This window comes from Ruditapes philippinarum, unplaced genomic scaffold (assembly GCF_026571515.1).
Source record: "Ruditapes philippinarum isolate M1 unplaced genomic scaffold, ASM2657151v2 ctg3_1_1_1_1, whole genome shotgun sequence".
NCBI classification, from domain to species: domain Eukaryota; kingdom Metazoa; phylum Mollusca; class Bivalvia; order Venerida; family Veneridae; genus Ruditapes; species Ruditapes philippinarum.
In genome coordinates, this window is record NW_026858508.1 from 324,597 (window position 1) to 347,286 (window position 22,690).

The window sequence follows — 22,690 nt, forward strand, 5'->3', positions numbered from 1 at the left end:
TCAACTAATTGATTTATTTGCAGCAGGGAAAAAAGAATGAGGATGACAATAAATTGACTGACAAATAATCATTTGGCAATAATTGGACGCTGATATGCCGATTGGAATATTTTATTTCCTAGTTGTGGTAATCTCCCTTTGTCTGTTTATTATAGCATTGTTGGAATTAGTGTTAGATAGAAGTATAAACCTATTGTATATATACTATTTAAGGTAGCAATTCAATTATGGAGTTTGGCAGAAGATTAGATAGAAGTGAATCTAGGTGTTTGTTTGTAATTCAAAAGAAACAAAAGATGTTTGAATTGTTCTAAAAATAGAAACTACAAAAGTAAATTCTGATGAATGGAAAATCAGTGATATTGGTTTTTTTTAGTTTGTTCTGTTTTTTATGGCAGTTAAGTAGATTATTTCAGAAAATTCTTTCCGAGAAAATGAGTTCTGAGAAAATGATGTAATGTAATGCAAGAAATTGTGGTTCTGACTGGAAGAAGACTTAGGTGGGATGACAAAATTTATGCAGTTGGTAAATACATTTTGAAAGGAACAAGTTTAATACTCATTATAACTATTCAAGTTTACAAATATTAATATAAGATCCTTGTTATAGGATACTTAAATATTATAATATAGATGTTGCAATTAATTTGTCAATTCAATTACATGACAAACCTAACAATGTTGTTGAAACAGTACAGTCTACAACAGAATTGCAACTACTTTTTACACTTGTTATTTTATCTTCTTAACTTAAATTTAAATTGATTTCTTTTTCAAATTATATTTTATCTATACTTTCTTCCGTAAACTGAAAATGATTGTATTAAACATTTTCTTTTAAAGGAATAGCAAATTATGTTTTTTACAATGTGCATAATTATGAATAATGGGTGTTTAATATGAATGGTACCTTTATTCATTCATGCTTTATTAAGAATTGATAGGTAACAATCTTAATCTAATTGTTACATGATTTCACTTGATATATTAAATCTTCAGTCATGTGTAGACAGATATTTCAATATATTTGTAATGACAGACTGATCTTCTTTTATTATGAAAATGAAACATATTATCAGCCCAATAATGCGATATCATTCCGGCTTTGTACGTAAGCAGTTGATAAGGTATTAAAACGCTGATTCTCGATGCCATGTCTTTCCCTTTGTAAATAAATTCTTTTCACTTGAATATTGATAATCATAATGTTAAATGCCTGTGTATCGCCAATGAATGAAATAACAAATATAAATATTGATCTAACAGTATAGCAATGTGTTTAAATCTTTTTGTCAACTCTTACAACCATGCGACCCATTAAGCGAGTGTGCTATTGTTACGTTTAAAAGATTTGTCATTTAGGAAAAATTACATTTCTATGTATTATCGGCAATTTCTTTTGTAAAGAATATATTTAACTGCGTCTAAGCTACTTTCGGACAGAAAAAAAGCGTCAGATTTATTTATAATTTGTTAAGTAAACTTTCTGTAAAATTGATCTTAAGCGGTCTCCATAATACAGGTTGCCATATTGAATTAAAAGACTTTGTTGACTTAAAATGTACAAATTACACTAAACATAATGAATTGGAATCTGTCAATAAAAACGTTTTTGAATTGATATATGACCCATTGAGTGTATTATTTGTTCTGGCAGGTTTTGTTACAAGGGTTTATTAAAGTCAAAATATAGTTGCAACTAAACTAAACAGTTTTTATGCCCCCACAATGTGGGAGCATATAGCGTTGCACTTGTCCGTCCGTCCGTCAGTGTGTCAGTCCGTCCGTCCGTCAGTCCGTCCGTCCGTACGTCCCGAAATCTTGTGAACGCAACTCCTCTTAAACCGGATGGCAGATTTTGCTTAAACTTACAGGGATGAACAACCTTAATGTGTAGATGGTAGTAAAGGAAGGAATTTTCGCTGCGACCAAATTTAACAGAATTATGGCCCTTTGTTGATCTTTTCACTAGATACTATGTAAAATTTTGTGAACGCAACTCCTCTTAAACCTGATGGCAGATTTTGCTTAAACTTACAGGGATGAACAACCTTAATGTGTAGATGGTAGTAAAGGAAGGAATTTTTGCTGCGACCAAATTTAACAGAATTATGGCCCTTTGTTGATTTTTTCACTATATACTATGTAGAAATTTTGTGAACGCAACTCCTCTTAAACCGGATGCCAGATTTTGCTTAAACTTACAGGGATGAACAACCTTCAGGTGTAGATGGTAGTAAAGGAAGGAATTTTCGCTGCGACCAAATTTTACAGAATTATGGCCCTTTGTTGATTTTTTCACTATAAACTATGTAGAAATTTTGTGAATGCAACTCCTCTTAAACCGGATGGCAGATTTTGCTTAAACTTCCAGGGATGAACAACCTTAATGTGTAGATGGTAGTAAAGAAAGGAATTGTTGCTGCAACCAAATTTAATAGAATTATGGCCCTTTTTTTATTTTTTCATTATATACTATGTAGAAATTTTGTGAACGCAACTCCTCTTAAACCGGATGGCAGATTTTGCTTAAACTTCCAGGGATTAACAACCTTAATGTGTAGATGGTAGTAAAGGAAAGAATTTTTGCTGCGACCAAATTTAACAGAATTATGGCCCTTTGTTGATTTTTAGTTTTCAACTTGTGGCACATGTAGTCCAAAAAATATTTGACCTAGAGTCATAAGATTGACAGAACAGTGGCGTGTGGGGGCATCCGTGTCCTATGGACACATTTCTAGTTTCAAACAGTTTTTTAAACCTTTTTTATGATTTTCATTAGATAAGAATATGAACAAGCATGGTTTTTTTATTTTACAAGAATAATTAAAGGTACCAAAAATTCATTTTTGTATCTAGTTGTTGCTTACTAGACTGTTAAAAGGTGACCAACATTTAGTTATCAAAACTCTTTCAGCAAGTCAGTATTAATTATGTGTTATTAGTCAATTAATTGTCTATTAATTTCTGTCCAGTTCTTTCTTTGTGACTTGTTGCTTTAACAAATATTTAGATTTTAATTTTTTTACCATTTGTATACTTCAATCACATATCAATGTAATAAGGTACATATTATTGAAAGTACAATACATTTCAATAAAAGGCATGACAATTTATACAATGCAATAGGATATTGTGTAATAAATAACAATACACTGTTATACATAGGTACGTTACAATTAAATAATACATGGCAATGCATTAAACAGAATACAATGTTACAATAAAGAAATGCATGGCAATGCATTAAACAGGATCCAATGTTACAATAAAGAAACACATGACAATGCATTTAACAGAATATAATGTTACAATAAAGAAATGCATGGCAATGCATTAAACAGAATACAATGTTACAAGACAATGCATTAAACAGAATACAATGTTACAATAAAATAATACAAGACAATGCATTAAACAGAATACAATGTTTCAAGACAATGCATTAAACAGAATACAATATTTCAAGACAATGCATTAAACAGAATACAATGTTTCAAGACAATGCATTAAACAGAATACAATGTTTCAAGACAATGCATTAAACAGAATACAATGTTTCAAGACAATGCATTAAACAGAATACAATGTTTCAATAAAATGATACAAGACAATGCATTAAACATAATATACAATGTTTCAATAAAATGATAGATGACAATGCATTAAACAGAATACAATGTTACAATAAAATAATACATGATAATGCATTAAACAGAATACAATGTTACAATAAAGAAATACAAGACAATGCATTAAACAAAATACAATGTTACAATAAAGAAATACATGACAATGCATTAAACAGAATACAATGTTACAATAAAGAAATACATGACAATGCATTAAACAAAATACAATGTTACAATAAAGAAATACAAGACAATGCATTAAACAAAATACAATGTTACAATAAAGAAATACATGGCAATGCATTAAACAGAATACAATGTTACAAGACAATGCATTAAATAGAATACAATGTTACAAGACAATGCATTTAACAGAATACAATGTTACAATAAAGAAATACATGACAATGCATTAAACAGAATACAATGTTACAATAAAGAAATACATGACAATGCATTTAACAGAATACAATGTTACAATAAAGAAATACATGACAATGCATTAAACAAAATACAATGTTACAATAAAGAAATACATGACAATGCATTAAACAAAATACAATTCTACGATAAAATAATACATGACGATGCATTTAATATAAAGAAATACATTAAACCAGATACAAAGTTGCAATGAAATAATACATGACAATACATTAAACAGAATACTACGTTACAATAAAGTTATACAAGAACATTCATTTAACAAGAAACACTACAAAATTCAAAAATACAATGCAATACAATGAACACAAAAAATACATTGCAATACATGTAATATGCAATACATTGCATGCAATACATCACAATTATTTCAGAAAAGTATATGGTAATGTAAAAGAAAAAGTAATTATTGCATGCTAAATATGATACAAAATAATATTCTGTTATATATTGCAACATATACAATATGTATAGTACAATACATTAAAAAGAACATTAAAAAATAATAGACTATGTAATAAAACATTACGAAAACAAATATAATGTAATGCAATGAAATATTCAATGATACATAAATTGCAATACAATTTATGTTATTTAATAGACTATTATTGTACACTACAGTGAAACATGATGCTGTACAATGCAATACAATACAATACAATACAATACGTTTAATGCATCACTATTTACTACAATGATATTTCTCTATTTATTTAATAAAATAAGCAGTCAAAATAAAATGCCAGTAATGATGCAAATCCTTTTATAACTGAACCTGTAGATTTTGTTTAAGTTCTGTGAACTAAGTAAATAAGTTTCTAATTAATCTAAAAGCATTGCTCAAAAAAAAAATACTGGTTGTAGACTTAATAATCTTTTTATGATGATTCAATAAGGTTAACTTGTGTTTGAGCCAGGGAGACATATATTTTTCCAGGCATTTCATCATGACTTGTGTGTCTGGTAAAGACAAATTATTCAGAAATTCTACATTTAATTAGTGTATGGTTAACAGCTTTCAGTAATATAACATCAAGCTTATTTTGTGAGGTAAGACACATTAATCTTTGCCTAGGTTTACTCATCCCTAGTTTCTATATTTTCTTTTTTTGATTAATTTTGAGAAATCATAACATAAAACCACAATTTTTCAGGATGATTCCATAAATTGAGAGTAACAGTATCAATGGCATAGAGCTTTATAATGTTGAAAAAACTTAAGCAGCATAAAAATTATTACACACTAGCCTAGCAATCTTTTCTAAATTACTTTTCTTGATTTCAAGGTATCATAAATTTAGGGAGAACTAATTCTTGGTAAACATTTTCATTACTTCTTGATAGGCACCTAGGTATTTGATACATGCTTAAATGTTAATTGTTGGTTTTCTGAAATCTCTTTGCCCTGCTTTGCAATCCAATTGCCAATATTTAAATATCATAATTGGGCTGGACTTTAATATTTTGTTTTGGTGTTACTCTTCAACCATTATAACCTCTTTCCCCTATAAAAGGTTAATTGAAATAGTAAGCCATCAGAAACACTTAAAAAATCACGGTGGCCTAGCATATAATTACTTATTAATTGGTTCTTAACTCTGAAACTCTTGTAGTACTCAATTACAGCCCAAAACATATCTTCACCTTGTAAACATGGAACAGTTGAAACATATTATTCAAGTTGCATGAGTACAGCAATAGATTTGTAGACCTAAAATTTGCAAGTTTAAAAGCAGCATGCAGGAAACAAAAAGGTCTTGTAAGAGTATTTGCATATAAAGACATAGCCATTCTTCTTAATTAAGTTAGAGATTTTTTTCCAAAAGGTACCTTCTTTTTAATAACATTAGTATTATAATTGTACATTGTCAACTGAATTGAAACTGGAAAAAAACAATATGGGAACGCAAAAGTGGCATCAGAAACTGTTGATAATTTTTACCTGTCCCAACATTTTCTGTGATTACTATTCACACTCCATTCTGACGCTGGAATGCCAACGAATGTCTTGTTATTTGATGAGAAAAACAAACTGTGGAAGACAGGGTGAGCATCATTGTTTGTTTGATGCCTGGTAATTGTTTGTTTGTTTCCTAAGAGAGTGTCAGCAAACGCAGATCATTCACTTGTACTAATTGAGAAAGGAACTGTAATAACTTCATCTGTAATAACTATAAATTATGGAAATAACTTTATTTTAGTTAATAGTGTAGAACTTTTGTCAGGTGCAAACTAGCCTTGCTTTATATTAGCAATTGGATCTGATTGTTTTCAAAATCAGATTATTCTTTTTTTATTTTAAATTAAGAAAAACTGTAATAACTATATCATGATGTTTTTGGCTAGGCTTGGCCTCTTGTTTGATTTATGATGAAATGCAGTCCAAAACAGTCTTCTCAGCAAACTTCTTTCAAGGAATGAGATTGGTTGTATAAAAATATTTCTGTTTATAGAATTTTGTATACAAAGTGCATAAAATCTTAATGACTAGGAAAATAGGAACAAGAGTTAATATAAAAAAAATAGAATAAAAGTGCATATCATGATACTGCAAGTTTTGCAATTTAGTACACCCATATTTTGTATGCTTCTGATATATGTGATTCTCTTTTTCTAATATATTTTTTTTATTAATATTCTTCAAGAAACTCTCAAATATTCCTAGAAATTTACTGTTTCAATCCCAATTGGGGGTTTGAGATTTTAGAGGTTTTATACTCTAAGGTTGCAATGATTAAATTACATAAACTCAGAAAGAAAAGCTCAGGGACTTTTAAAAATGAACATGTCTTAAAACTCAAGTTCAACTGATCAGTTTTAATAAGATTTAGCCCTTCAGAATGTATTCATGGAGATGCATAAAATAGCAAGTGTTTTAATTACTTCCCATGACTTTGTTAAATGGATCTGTCCTGCATTAAATTTGGAAAAGTCCATTTGAAGATTAAGGTATTTCAATAAAAAAATACAAAAATTGAGATACCAACAGTATAGAGCCTATATTGATGTGCAGTTTGGCCTGGCTCCATCCAGGTGGTGAAGACTAATCACTATTGGTTTCAGCATGCTCATGATTATTTGCTGTCACCAATGTTAGCTCTCCCTTTAAAAACTCCCTGCTATTTGCTGGTATATTCTTCATGTTTTACTGAATAGGTTTGTATATTTTTGTATTGTCAGTGATAGACTGGTGGTCACTTAACCTAGCATGTGTTCTTGAACTCTTGGTACTAACATCTTTGTACACTAGAGTAAATCATTTGAAACAGGAGTAGAATGGCAAGTGGCATTAGATACTGTTGTTAACCAAGTCATTTTATGAGTTCATTTACCCAATGCTCTTTTATAAACTGGCCTAACTGGGCAGGCTGAATCAAAAAGGTACATCTGAAAATGCCTGTGACAAGTGGCTGAAAATGCCTTTGACAAGTGGCTCTAGATTCTTTAAGTTTCTAATTATAATTAAATTACATTAATTTTTTTTTAAACTACATTGATTTGAAAATGAGTTAAATTTATAAGGAACAAATATGAATATGTTAAAGCCTTTTCAAAACATTTTATATGTTTATAATCTTTCTGTAACATCCCTTCAACTTACTTTCATGTATGTCTTTTATATGGATTATGTAACACGTGTTTAATGCATATTAATAGCAAAAAAAACAAGTGCCTAATGAACAACATTTACAGGGAAGAGCCAAATAACACATTTCGAGTGGCCATTGCACTGGTACATAATTATGATAGTAAAAAAAATCGTATTTCCTTTTTTTGCAAGCCTTGAATATTAACTGACTTCTTTGCACCTTGAGTGTTGATTCCTGGAGTTAGTTCATAATCATTTCCAGTTTATATTGTTCTTCACATATGTTAATTATTTATGTTATTTGTTTATGTATTGGTGTAAAAAATAACAAAGTGGCAGAAAGATGGAGAATGACAATCGATGTTATCATAAGCATTTGCAGTTGTCCACATTTAAAAACATTTATTTACCTTAATTTGTTTATCTTGTTTTAAGATATTTTGAGGGATAAAAGTGTTCTTAGAATTTTCATGACCTATAAACTCATCAGTAAACTTAAATCAAATTAAGGGTAAGAGGGGAATGTATGCTGTCTAAGAATTAACAAAGAGTTTGTAGATGTCCTTTAAGCAAAAATGATTATAGCATCAATCATTACCTTAGTTTGTGCAAATGATGACATATATTTGTATATTTTGATAATGATATCCCATTAAATTAACATTGTCAAGTTCCAAAGTTAAAGTGTTTCACAAACTAAGAAAATTAATGTTCGTATGTTGTGATCAAAGTGGTTTACCACACTTAGTGAAAATATATATATGTACATGATTATGCAAATAAAACAACTTTCAAACATCGAAGAATATGTAAAAATATGTACTGCAAATATTTGTGCATATTATATGTAATCATTAAAATATATGCATTCATTCCTTATTGTAAAATGTGACTTAAACTTTATAGAAAATAAATGTTTTATTTACTGAAATGTTAAATTATGTAATATCTTTATAAAAATGCTTTTTGGAACCTACAATATTGATAAATCTTATTTAGAGCGTCATATTTATAAAAAATGTGTTACAGGATCTTTAAAAAAAATGCTTGGTTTTAAGTCACACTTGCACAGTTCATATGACATCATTTCAGTTTTACTCTTTACTGTTGAGCTCGGGTCTTTTCGTTTTCAGCAAGATACCTTAGAAACCACTCACAAGTTCCACTACCTTTTTCTTTATAGCTTCTTCACATAAAGTAATGCAATGTTCTTGGCATGACTCAAACCCACAGTAAATGGTATACAGTTTGAAAGTATGCAACTTTAAGCACTCAGCCACATAATTTATGCTCCCTCTGAAACATAATAATCTGACACATCGCAAGCAAAAGTTTTACAAATATCAGATTCTGCCTTTTCCTGCCTATTTGTACTAATTGAGAACAACTGGTAATAACTTAATTCTTTGCCTGTTAATAGGTATTTAAAGATCACAGCTTAAGGTTTTCTGCAGATTTATGCACGTTTAATGGTACAAAAAAACCAAGAGAAGTTGACAAGAATGAATGATGCTTTTGGAAGAAGATTGGTGTTAGAGTTGTTTTTGTAGATTTCTGGAGAATTGTTTTTTCTTTTCGTGTCTTAGGGAATACAATTGATTATATTCTTTAGAATTCTTGTTAATAATTTAAGTTGATTTAAGCTAATTCAGGTGAAATGAGTTTTTTGTTATTAAATTATTGCCTTGCCAATATTTTGGATGCTAGCGAATCATGGAAAAAAATTACAACTTTACATGATATTTTCATCTAAGTTTTTCTTAGTTTGTACTTGAGTTTCAATGAAATATCTGAGAAGGTTTGTGAAAAAAAAAACAACATAAAAATGTAGTGAAAGGAGAAAATTAAATAACATTTGAATTGAGATGGGTTGAGTTGGCTTGTTGGTTGGTCTGTCAGATGATTTTATTGTTTTTGTATGATAATTAGAGTTATGAAAGAGATGTTGTAATTAAACTTGATACATATGAAGCTTTTGTGGAGACCTTGCTTGGGATTGCTTTTTGGCTCCCTAGGGTCAAGGTCAATGTTACTTAAAATAGAAAAATGGTTTCCCGTGATAACTAGGGATAGGAATGAGATATAGTAATTAAACTTGTTTTACATAACCATAAACTTAATAAATCTTTTAAAAAGTTAACAGTAAGAACATTAATTTTGTAATTAGTTTCAAAAATCATACTTTTATCAAAGAAACAACTATTTAACTAAATAACTGAATCTTTGTTTTCCTTTTGGTGCAGCCCTTATCCCCTCCCCTTTTAAACTTTTAGAGTGTTTTTAAGGGAAATTTTATAAACTTTATAGACTGAATAGTAAACAATGCAGACCATGATCAGCTGGGTGAACAATGGTCTGCACTGGCTGCTTCTGTAGAATTTGTTGCTGCCAGATGAATTGAGGACCCAGGTTATGGTGCTTTAAAGAAAAATTGCATTTTAAAAAAACAAACGTTTTTTCCTGAAATCTAGTTTTTTTGTGTCCATTACACTAAAATAAATCCTAATGGGCAACTTTAAATTAAGTATATATACATATATATAAGGCAATGAAAATAGTGTTGGCTTTATGCTTTAGTCTCTGCAATAGAAACATCAAAAACTTAGCACATCTGCAAAGTCAATATGATTGTTTTACTGGAAGTTAGAAATGCATATAGAGGGATAGATATAGGTGGTTGTTCAATTAAGATAAGATAGTCTTACAATGATAAATGGCTCAACCTTACAATGAACTCAGTCACTTAGTAATTGAGAAACTGCAGCACTCTATGAAACTGTAAATTTGTTATCACATCATAGTGTATTGTTGCTTAATTATTGACATTAAGATTATGATATGAAATATTCTTTTGATGTGATTCCCAACATATAGTTATTGTGAAATTGTTTATAAAGATGAAGAGATTGTGTAGGCTTATTCTTATTTAGCCTTCATTCACATATTTAAACTAAAACCAAGATGTAAGCTAATTATCTTTGTATAAATTTAATCCTTACCATGCTTAATATGTATCACATAGATTTGTTAATTTTTTCAATCTGGACAAAACCATTTTTTATTTATACAGGGAATTTTTTTCCAAAATATTCACTGACTGAATATCAAACAGTGCCGACCATGATCAGTCAGCTGGTAGATTTTGTAGACTCACTTTCCTCTAACAGGCTAATGGTTAAACATTTCTGCAAAATATTTTTTTTTACATCAGAATAAAAGTATGAATCTGCAATTAGCTTCAGATGTGTCCATAATATGAAAAATACAAAAAATGTATAATATTCATAATGCAAGGGACACTGTGCAGATATTAATGCAAAAATATGCAATAATTTACTATTTCTATCACCATTTTTCTACCTCATTATGATGAATGAATAATGGTTGTGAAGTTTTTTTGGCTAGCTTAATTCACTCATTTATTATTGATAATATTTTTATGTATCTGCTTTAGTGAAAATAAATGTAACAGAACCTTTAACTTCACATTAGCTCATTTTCTTATATACTGTCAGGTAAAAAAAAATTGTGAATTTTATCATCATTTAACAAAACTGATAGTCTTTTTATTGACTTTATTTTATTACCTAGTAAGATTAGTCTCCCTTTATCTACCTTGCAACAGATTAACCTCCCTTTCACCACCCTGTGAAAGTTACCTGTAAAGATGTTTCCCTGCTGGAAAAGACAAGCTCTCATAAATCAATATCTAAATGCATCAGGTAGATCTCAGCTTGTATTTGTTCTGATCTTGTGTTTCTATATTGAAACAAAACAGTTAACATATTTTTATCATTTCCTGATAGGTGAACGAGCATAAATATTAATTGTAGACATTCTTTGGCAAACTAAAGTCGATGGTATACACACTTAGGCAGAGAAAATGCCATGATGAGTATAATGGGAAAAATTGGATGGTGTATAAGGCCAAGTAAATTTATATCGAATTTGTTTTAAAGTCTGATCGTAATAATCTGATAATACATCCGCTTTAAAGAAATAGAATGTGTCTACAGAATGTGTTTTTACTGATGAAAATAAATTTATAACTCATATACTGAAATTGCTTTGATAAAATTTTACATAATATTTTTTTTTATATATATATAGATTTTACACTCCTGTTTCATACATAACATTTATATAGGTTGAATATTTTAATATAAAGTGAAATTAGCATGACTCATTAAAACAGGAAAAAGAGTATAGGTAAAAAAATGTAAGTCTTGCTTCAATAATAGGCAAAACCATATGGAGATAAGATCTTATACTAACTGCACTTTCAACCAGAACAATGCAGCTTTCATAGGAAATGTGTCACATTTCAACATGTAAATGTTAGGCATGAATATAGTAATAAAAAAAACACAACTAAAGACTGGTTTCTGAAAATAAGTAGAATTTTTTTTAAATTACACTTTGTTACCACGGTTCCTGGATTTACTAAATTTAACCATTTCTACCCATATACTGGCCTGCCATATTAAGCCAATCTGTATAGAGGATTTAATACCACATGATTGCAAATAGATGACAAAATCCTCCAAAAGGGCTGCATATGGGGCAAACCATTCACCATGCATTTAGTTGGGCTACAGAAATAAAGAATACTATCTTCTTGTACAAAGGTTGTAACCCGTGTGAAGGCTGCTGCAGGGTAAACAATATTATAAACAATATAAGTAAAATTTCTTTAAAAAACAAAATCGGCTTTATTGTTCAGGAATGACTGTATTTTTCAAATACCAGCCTAGCATTTTTGGAAAAGCTGATGCATATATTTTCAAAGACAGGAAATTTCTGAAATATTATACCAGCCTAATATTTCACATCTGATTGGTTGAACTTGAATTTAAATTTTGAATTTAAACCATTGAGTAGGTTGCTGGGGTGTATAGTCTAGAATTTGCAATGAAAATGCTTTTTTTTGAAAAGTTTATTCTATAATTTTCACCAGGTATGATATTTTACAAACCAGTAAGAACAACTTCAACACAATGCTTTCTGACAAAAACAAAAAAATAAAGTCTTGGGTCTTTTGAGTAATTTAATAAACTTAAAGCAGCATGCCTCCAGATTCTTACTAATTTTCATGAAAATTTTGAAAATGTGTTTAAAAGTATATCATTGTGAAGTAACCAAAAGGAAGCAATTTACACATTATCAATGGCATTTACAATCCACATAAATTAAAAAGAGGACAAATATGCAAAAATAGAAATATAGTTACAAATACTGAAAAATCAGTCATTAATCACACATAGCATGTAAATTATTAATTGAATCTTGAAACTTTTTTACTTTTCCTAAAATCCTAGTACATTTTTCTCAATTTTGTTTTTATTGAAATATTTTGGCTCATCTGCACTGCAGGCATGCAGCTTTAAGCTGATTTGTTTTGTTGTTGTCGTTGTTGTTTCAACATGTATCAGAGATATGCTAAAACAAACAACTGTGTCTTATCAATTAATTCTGTCTAAAAAAATTCCTTGATAATGTTTTCTATTTGCAGTTATTAGTAGAAATCATTGTGTATTGACATATATTGTTACCACCTGTCCACAAAGGCCACTTATTGTTGGTTGTTGTGTCATTCTGAACAGGTGACTACTAAAAGAAATAACCAACACAAGATAAAACAATGCTTTAAGAATGTTGGTTTATACTGTCTTATTTGCTTTGGTATATCCTGCATGTATTTGACAGACAGACAGACAAACAGACAGATGTATTACAGCCCAGTCAATGTGTTCAGATCATTCACCTAATTAATTGCAGCAAATTAAGTGCATCTTGCAAGCAAGTAGAGAATACATTAATATCTCCTGAATAAAAAAAAACATTGTCTGGTGTAGATAATAATCCAGTCTGCCCTCAACAAACCAATCAGAAAGCAATTTGATGGGCCGGTGCTCCACTATTGTAACTTTACTTTTACGTTAATTGACTGATGACCATGTTGCATCAGATAATAACAATACATTTACTATTTGTAAGAAATGTGGCAGAAAAAAAAGTTTCTGTCCTCCACAAATAAATGACAGGGGCCAGTCCTTTGTTTCCTTGAGCAAGAAACTTTACACTCATTGCTCAGTACTGGTTGGTTCCAGGAACCCATTCGAAAGTGTGTTTATAAGCTAATAGCTTCCCACACAGTCGAACTAAAATAAATTCTGTATAAATCAAATATATGGTTATTGGCAACTTTCTATTAAACAGCAAAGACTGCTCAATAACTGTAAAATATTTGCACATATTTAATGCATCCAATGCATACAATTAGTGACATGGGACCCTATTATTTTGAAACTATGTATTAAATTATTAACCAATTATCACATTGTTATTTCATCAGGTTGATATTATATTGACAGAACATTATAAACACCAAACATCAAAACAATATTTAATTAAACTTCAGTGATGATTTCATATCGAGCTTGGAGAATTATTCTGTTTGAATATAAATTATTCTGATTATTTGTCAGAGGAGCAAATTTGCTCTTAATGCTCTTAATTAGTGAAATGCAAATAAGAAAATAAGTTTGTTGCTATAATTTTATAAGAGATTATGAGGTGAATGGTCTTATGTCATATATTGTGTATACCAGTCCCTTAATATGCTATTTGTTTGTTTTGAAATATTTGTTATCTATGTTACCTTTTATCTTGTTGTTTGTCTTGATTTAATCCTTAGCCTGCTTGCAGCAACAGAATGTATCCATGCAACTAGTGCAGACCAAGATCAGCTGAATATAATACATCTGTGACATCTGATTATGGTCTGCACTGTTTCATATTCAGTTAGTACATATTAATTTTACCTTAAGGTGATGGATAGACTTGTCCAGATTGAAAGATGGACAAGTCCATTTGAAATATTAATTTTTAATGGGGTAAAGGAAATAATTATTCTTTTTGCTTTTCTCCTGTTTTGTTTCTTGCTTTTTGTGTCTTGCTGTATTTTATGCCCTGGCCTTTCTCTTTTTTATTATGAATATGCTTATCCCATATGTTTTTTCTTTTCTGTTTATTTCATACCTTTAACTTTTCTCGAGTTTTATTTCATTTTCAGTGTTTTGCTCTTGTCGTGTTTTCATGCCTTTTGCTTTTGTAAGGGTTTGTTTCATGCTCTCTGCTTTTCTCTTATTTAGTTTGAAGCTTTAGCTTTTCTTGTGTTTTGTTTCATGCTCTTTTGCTGTTCTCTTATTTAATTTGAAACTTTAGCTTTTCTTGTGTTTTGTTTCATGCTCTTTTGCTGTTCTCTTATTTAGTTTGAAGCTTTAGCTTTTCTTGTGTTTTGTTTCATGCTCTTTTGCTGTTCTCTTATTTAGTTTGAAGCTTTAGCTTTTCTTGTGTTTTGTTTCATGCTCTTTTGCTGTTCTCTTATTTAGTTTGAAACTTTAGCTTTTCTTGTGTTTTGTTTCATGCTCTTTTGCTGTTCTCTTATTTAGTTTGAAACTTTAGCTTTTCTTGTGTTTTGATTCATGCTCTTTTGCTGTTCTCTTATTTAGTTTGAAACTTTAGCTTTTCTTGTGTTTTGATTCATGCTCTTTTGCTGTTCTATTATTTAGTTTGAAGCTTTAGCTTTTCTTGTGTTTTGTTTCATGCTCTTCTGCTGTTCTCTTATTTAGCTTGAAGCTTTAGCTTTTCTTGTGTTTTGTTTCATGCCCTTTTGCTGTTCTCTTATTTAGTTTGAAACTGTAGCTTTTCTTGTGTTTTGTTTCATGCCCTTTTGCTGTTCTCTTATTTAGTTTGAAGCTTTAGCTTTTCTTGTGTTTTGTTTCATGCTCTTTTGCTGTTCTCTTATTTAGCTTGAAGCTTTAGCTTTTCTTGTGTTTTGTTTCATGCTCTTTTGCTGTTCTCTTATTTAGTTTGAAACTTTAGCTTTTCTTGTGTTTTGTTACATGCTCTTTTGCTTTTCTCTTATTTAGTTTAAAGCTTTAGCTTTTCTTGTGTTTTGTTACATGCTCTTTGCTTTTCTCTTATTTAGTTTAAAGCTTTAGCTTTTCTTGTGTTTTGTTTCATGCTCTTTTGCTGTTCTCTTATTTAGTTTGAAGCTTTAGCTTTTCTTGTGTTTTGTTTCATGCTCTTTTGCTGTTCTCTTAATGTTTCACTTATTGCTTCTTGCTTTTTCGTGTAAATTCACCATCATTTTACTATTCTTGCCTCTGTCTTGATCGGCCTAGACCTGCTTGCTGTTTGTACTTATATATCTCAATCATACTATTCATTGTTGTCTTTAAATTTACTTGTTGTTTAAATTTTTATAGAACACAAACAACTTTCTTTATGTTTTGTGCTTACTGTAACTGCATTGCTTTTTGTGCTTGTCTTGATTTACTGCAAGTTTACTGCTATTTGTGCTTCTCTTGTTGTCTTACTGTAACTTTATTGTTATTTGTGCTTGTCTTGTTGTCTTAATGTAACTTTATTGCTATTTGTGCTTGTCTTTTTGTGAATGTCTTGTGTCTTTTTCATTTTCCCTTTTCTTTTTACTTTTTCATATAATGCAGAATTAGAATATAAAACTTATTATCAGATATTTATGTATAATAGAGATGTTTCAATATTTTCATCATTGAAAATGCACTATTTGTTGAGATCATGCATACTTAGGAAATGAATCATTCTATTGTAAAGTTTATATAATAAAATGTATGGAAAAAAACTGTTCACTAACTTGTGGTTGCATAACATTAAACTTTATCCACTTTATGGATGTACATAATGATGTAGCTAAATAGCCTTTGTATAATTTTTGTTGTCTTTTTTCAGGGTTTTCAGTAACCTAATGTAATAAAACCTAATTTTATAAAACATTTTTTATTGTACAAAAGAATGATGTAACTCTTGTAGAGTATTGCTAACTGTTCAAATGTGATTTGCAGCACTGGTGACATAGTATAGAGTCAGAGACAGCCCCATCCCCCTCCATTCAGTCTGAAAAATAAGAGCTAACAGATTTAAATGTTCTGTGTTTATAGAATTATTTTGTTCTTCCATTGTTGCTTCTTGACAATAAGACCAAATCAAAGCATTCACTGTTGTTTGAATTCACCAGAATTAAACAAATTTTGTTTCACATGATCAGTAAGTCTTTTCTTAAGACTTGAACAAATCATGGTATTTTAAAAATATGCTATTTTATGAAAAAAGCAGACTTTTGTTGCATAATACCATTTTATTAGAACTCTGCGTGTGGTCATTCTCTAATTGTATATCAGTATTGTTTCATTATATTGTCACTAAGGTTGATTATTCAAAACCGATGCATAAAACTAAAATCTTCATTTAATGTTCTCTACATTGGTTGTTAAATCTATTTAAATTTTAAAAAAATGCACCATGTCATTTAGCGACCTATAAACATTATATTATATACATCAGTCTTAATAGCCCGCCCAAATAATAAAAGAAACTACAGTTGCAAAAACCTTGTCTAGACGGGCAATCTATTTTTTCTGTGGTTAATTGACTTTAATGAATAAATAAGATCTTCCTTAACTCTCTACTCTGAAAGGCAACCGATTTGTGACAAGAAATTTGAAACTAACGGTTACATTCTCCATCAATGAGTAACTTTACACACATTTTTTTTCTTTCTTTATTTCGTACAAGGAAAGTGATTTAATATGAACCATTAAGCAAAATATATGGATGGATATGGTCTTATCTGATGCAAAAAATATGATCTATTGAAATAATTTCATGCTAAATTTTCTCCTTTAAAGAAGCCCTCTAGTGAATAATTGTAAAATTGATGTTCATTTTTCCATGTCATAATAATATTAAGTTTAATCTGCCCTTTTTTTACCGACAAATGGAAATTTGTACAAGTTTAAAGGTTCAGTCATTGGACGTATCTCTTAATTTTTGGGAAAGGCAGGTTAATTGTTTTAAGTTGAGTTTAAACATATTAATGTAAGCTCGATTGCAAAAATGTTTTTGCAACATTCATTAATCATTTTTGGGTCTGCTTCCTGTAACCAACCAGTCCTGATGTCATATTAAGAAACATGGTCGTGACCAAAGAAAAGCTCGAACCCGTGATCCTTGGGTTGAGAGGCAGGCATCTCCACTCCCCAATTGTTTTAGGTCATCAGCAACCACTCACTATTGTAGATTTGATTCTTAACTGTGACATTAAATTGTGCTGTGTGACTAGATTATTTTCGAACTAGATAATGGAAGATAGATATTAATTTTCTTCTCTTGTACATGTTTGTTTGTACCTGCAATAATGTTCACATTACAGTCAGGGGTCTCCCAATACCAGTTAAAGTAATGACAATGTCAGTGATAACATGATAATCCTGGACTGATTTTTGGTCTGTCTGTACGGGTATAACTGTATCTGGCAGATAATTATCATTTTAATCATTATGTGTTAAAGTTGTCACACTGTTCACATATGAATTAACATTTTAATGTGAAAACTGTTTGATATTGATCCAATGTTGATATATAAACAATGAGATTAAAGGCTGCCAACCCATAGGTCTGCATTAAAGACCTCATACCAAGTTTCTCCGTCCAAGATGATAAACGACTGTCAGCGTGTGTGAATAAGTAACAGGGGTCTCAAGATCACAGCTAGTGTAAATTAATAAACCAGTCAAGAGGACAAATTAAAAGATAACATAGTCTGGATTTAAATTGAATATAAGTGTTCGCCACAACTGTCACTTCACTGTCAGGCTTTAACCTGGTTCATTACATGATATTTACATGGTATTGTTGACTGCTCACACTCTAGCTGTCAGTGTTAACATATTTTACCTCATGTTAATTTATCATAATTGTTTCGTAAGTGTGCTTATACACTTAAATGATATACAGGTTATTACTTTATTGTACCATTTATTCACTGATATGTAATTATTTCCCTGTGACCCAAATATTACAACAATCTCAACAACATTTAATGATATACAAGTGTTTATATATTTTTTTTTTCCTCTCTCACATAATGATGTTGACACAAAAGTTTTATTTTAAGCTGATTTTTTTTCCTAATCTTTTTTAACTTAGATGAAAACTGGCATATTATTATTATCTTAAGTTGTGCTGCATAGGGAATTTGAAATATTATTAATATGAACAAATGTGCTGTCTGAGACATAGGTTGAAGATCATATAATGATTTATATAAATGATTGCAAATAAGCATAATTGTCTATGATTTCAAGTTTTTGTTTATTTGTATGACTGCAGTAGGAAATAATTGTATATTAGACATTGGAAGCATCTTTTGTGTTACAGGACTTATTGAATGTTATTTCTAGAACTTCATTATAAAAGACCATCTCTATATAGAGGCAACTTGTAACCCTATTACCTAAGGCAGTACTAAATAAACCTCCTTTAAAATTTGGAAACAAAGTGATCCCTCGGAAGCATTAATCACAACAAAATTACATAAGAATTGCAGATTCGGTTTGATTGAGTCTGTACATGAAGGATACTGAATAACTGCCACATCCCTCACGCCCCCTGGCACTGGCTTGAGCAGTACTCAATTCTCAACACTTAATAGTGCTGGCATCAATGATCCCGAAGGACCAGAACAACACTGAATATATAGGCAAAATGATTATCTGCAACCAATATTTAAACAATTACACTGCAAAATTCCTAATAACGTTATAATTAAGGATACAACTGGATGATGAACATGTTGTAACTTATTAAGACTACTTAGCTATATTGTTAGAATTGACATACAGATTAATTATTAAGTCAAAATTAAGTCAAATATTATTATCAAGGGCAGTATATAGCTACAGAAAAAAATGTTAATCTTAATTGAGTATAATTATTGCCTCAATTACAATTATATCTGAATCACAGTTAGAACAACTTATTTCCTTCAGCTTTTGTCTATAATTTATGTTTATAAATGTTTATGATTTAAAGATTGTGTTTTTATTTTTTTTTTCTTATCTTAATCTTACGTTTTATTGGCTCTATACCACTTATTATAATCACTTTCAAACTGTAATTTATAGTTGAAAAGAGAATACCAGATAAAACATGTTTCAATGTGCTATTGTAGTTCAATCAACTGTTTTAACTGTTCCATATTCCTCCTCCATACATTGTTTGTCATGTAATTTACTTTCTTCTCTATTTATTTAGATATTACTCCACAGGCAATCTTAACCCACTTCCACAGACTGTCTGATTTTTGACATAAAGCAGTCAGTATTACTAGAACATAACTTAGAATTACATCATTCTGATATATACAGCACTCAGCCCTTTGTTTTATTAATGTTGTATTTTTTTCTACTTTCAGATAACACTATTGTTGACATTTAGATGAAAGACTTTCCCAACTGTTGCTGCCTTCAAAGATCCCATCATCTTCATTCGGTACAAAGCTGACCCCTGATTGGATAGAATATTTAAGAACTGATGTTTCATTGGCCAGTGTGACAAAAGAATACTTATTAAAATACAGTTGAAAAAACAACAACAGTAAATCCTTTTTTTCCGGACATTTTCTTTTCTAGATAACTAAAAAGGTGAAAACATTTTGTGACATGTAAGCACTATGTGTGACATTAATATGTGGCACTTTAGCAGTTTTGAAGTTACCAAGTCCTTGTGACATAGACTTTTAAATCTGTAGGAGTGACACTGACATTCAACAGTGCTAGAAGAGACTTTTATAGTTTAGAATGAGAAACTGACCATTGAGATGTAACATTGACATCAGCAGGGGAATGCCCATGCACAGCATGATGAAAGAACCATGACTGATATGGATAGGCATATTAAACAAACATGCGATAGACTTTCATGTATAAGACAGGTAAGTTTTGTGACATGAACTATATTAGTACCTCAATGTTATACCAGCTTTAAGTAGGGCTTTCATGGCTGAGTGGTTAAGGTCACTGATTTCAAATCACTTGCCCCTCTATGCTCTGGATTCAAATCCCATTTGGGACCATAAATTCATTCATGTAAATCCAGCTAGCTTACAGAAGGTTGGTGGTTATACTCAGGTGCCATATATGCCTGAAATAGCACCTGAGGTTTTCATCCCCCCCCCCCCCCCCCCCGGTAAAGTTGCAGTTTGTCCTTTGCAGTGGCAGTATGACTTAAAATCTACCAAACAAACAAGCTATAGTGATATTCCATAAACACTGTATTTGAGAAATTTTAAAAGCTGTGTCTGATGTAACAAGGAAATTTTGTAAGCCCAGACTAAAAAATCTTGGGTATATGATTGGTCAGAAACCAGTACATAATGTGCATAGACCAACAAAAATCATGAGATTTGAGACAAAGCCCAGAAGAAATTTGTATGACATTCAAGCATTGTTTAAAGTGTTTCTCCTTTGAAATTAAAAGAAATGATTGTAGTACATTTTATTCAGTTTTCAAAATATAACAACCTCAGTTATTTGTAAAGTGAAAATCCTATTTTTGTTTTTATTTGGTCCTTGCATTTTTTCTGTTCACAATTAAATTTGTAACCAGATACAAGCCCCATTTTATATGCAAGGATAAATTTCTAAATATAGGTCATCTAGTATAAAAACTAGGTTACTAGGTCAATAATTAAAAAACACACACACACACACTTGCAAATGAGTTTGCTGAAATGTTATTGAACTACAATAAGGATGATATCATTTACTTTTAAAATGTTATAGCTTAAAAAAGGTATTACTGTTAAAAAAAGTCAGAAGACAGAAAAGTGTGAAAAATAGGTCAATAGGTCAGACAAATGGAAAATTATGTGGATCAAATACTGTAGTAGCAAAGGGTAACTCAGCCTTGCTTTAATTCCTTTTCTCATTAATATTTCATAACAGATAGTATTTCTTCACCAAGAATGAGAAAAATTGGTTGATATGTGACAATGTCTGTGCAGTCTGACCTTTGCTTCAAAAGATTAGCTCTTTGATATAATGAAATTTAATTGCATGATTCAAGCATGGTAAGTAAGGCATTTAATAAATTATCTAGTGCAAAGGTAAAAAAATTACATAAACTGATGACTTAGCTTACCAAGCATTATATTCTTTATTGCTGACATTTGATGCAAATACCATCTATTTAAAATTTGTATGAATGTGTTTCATACCTTAAGTGGTAACAAGGTGTTATATTTCTATATTTATAGAAAGTAAATATGAAAATTTATATAACTATAATTGCTTTCTACACCCACATCTTATTTTATTTCCTGAACATAACCCCTAAAATAATTTTATGTTATCCTATTCCAATTCTAAGCCACCATGCTAGTATTAACATGCCATTTAACAATGATAATGTAATCTCTTAAACAAAAATTATGACAGTTACAAATTTTTAAATCATGGAAAAAAGTACATATCTCAATTCCAGTCAATACAAAGTTGAATGCAGGCTATAATCAGTGTTATATATAACCATGTAATAAATCATTTCACCACTAAGTGTTTGATATTTCACCAGAGATATCTGAATACTGTATATAGAAATACATTTTCACTTTGCTTCCGGAAATATCTTTCACCCATTTAGGATGAAAATCTTGCTTTTACTGAGTGATATTTAAGCTAATATATCATCATCACAATCATCATCACAATCATCATCATCATCATCATAATCATCACCAGCAGCAGCAACAGCAAGAGCTATAGCAAATTATTATTATCCCATTCAGTTAATTGAAATTGGGTTTGTTAAATATTCTTTTATCCTTCATAGGCATGAAAACTATTCAAAAAAAGGTAGAAAAATGATTTGTATTAATGATTTGTACTACTATCAAAGTACTTCTATTCATCTATTTATAAAGCTCTTAAAAAATCAAATTATTCTATTTTTGTCACATTAAAAATTTAAAAAAAAATCTAGTTTATTCTCCATTCAAAGAAAAGTCTAAAATAGAATCTTTAAAATGTTTTGTTTTTATATGATAATGATAAATAATTAATCAGGCAATTAGTAGTACAAAGTTTACTGGTGGTACAAGTTGTTCACTATCTGCTCTAACAGCCAGAAAAAAATT

The 22,690-nt window shown here is 30.0% G+C and overlaps 1 protein-coding gene across 6 annotated transcripts in view; it reads left to right on the plus strand.

Moving 5' to 3' along the window:
• LOC132753428 (zinc finger MIZ domain-containing protein 1-like) overlaps positions 1-22,690 on the plus strand; it is a 250,516-nt gene that overhangs the window by 99,785 nt on the left and 128,041 nt on the right. For all 6 annotated transcript variants that reach the window (XM_060743898.1, XM_060743895.1, XM_060743896.1 and 3 more), the window contains one exon: positions 19,970-20,488. In XM_060743898.1, coding sequence (XP_060599881.1) covers positions 20,429-20,488 — 60 coding nt within the window. In that variant the 5' untranslated portion in view covers positions 19,970-20,428. The remainder of the gene's footprint in view (positions 1-19,969; positions 20,489-22,690) is intronic.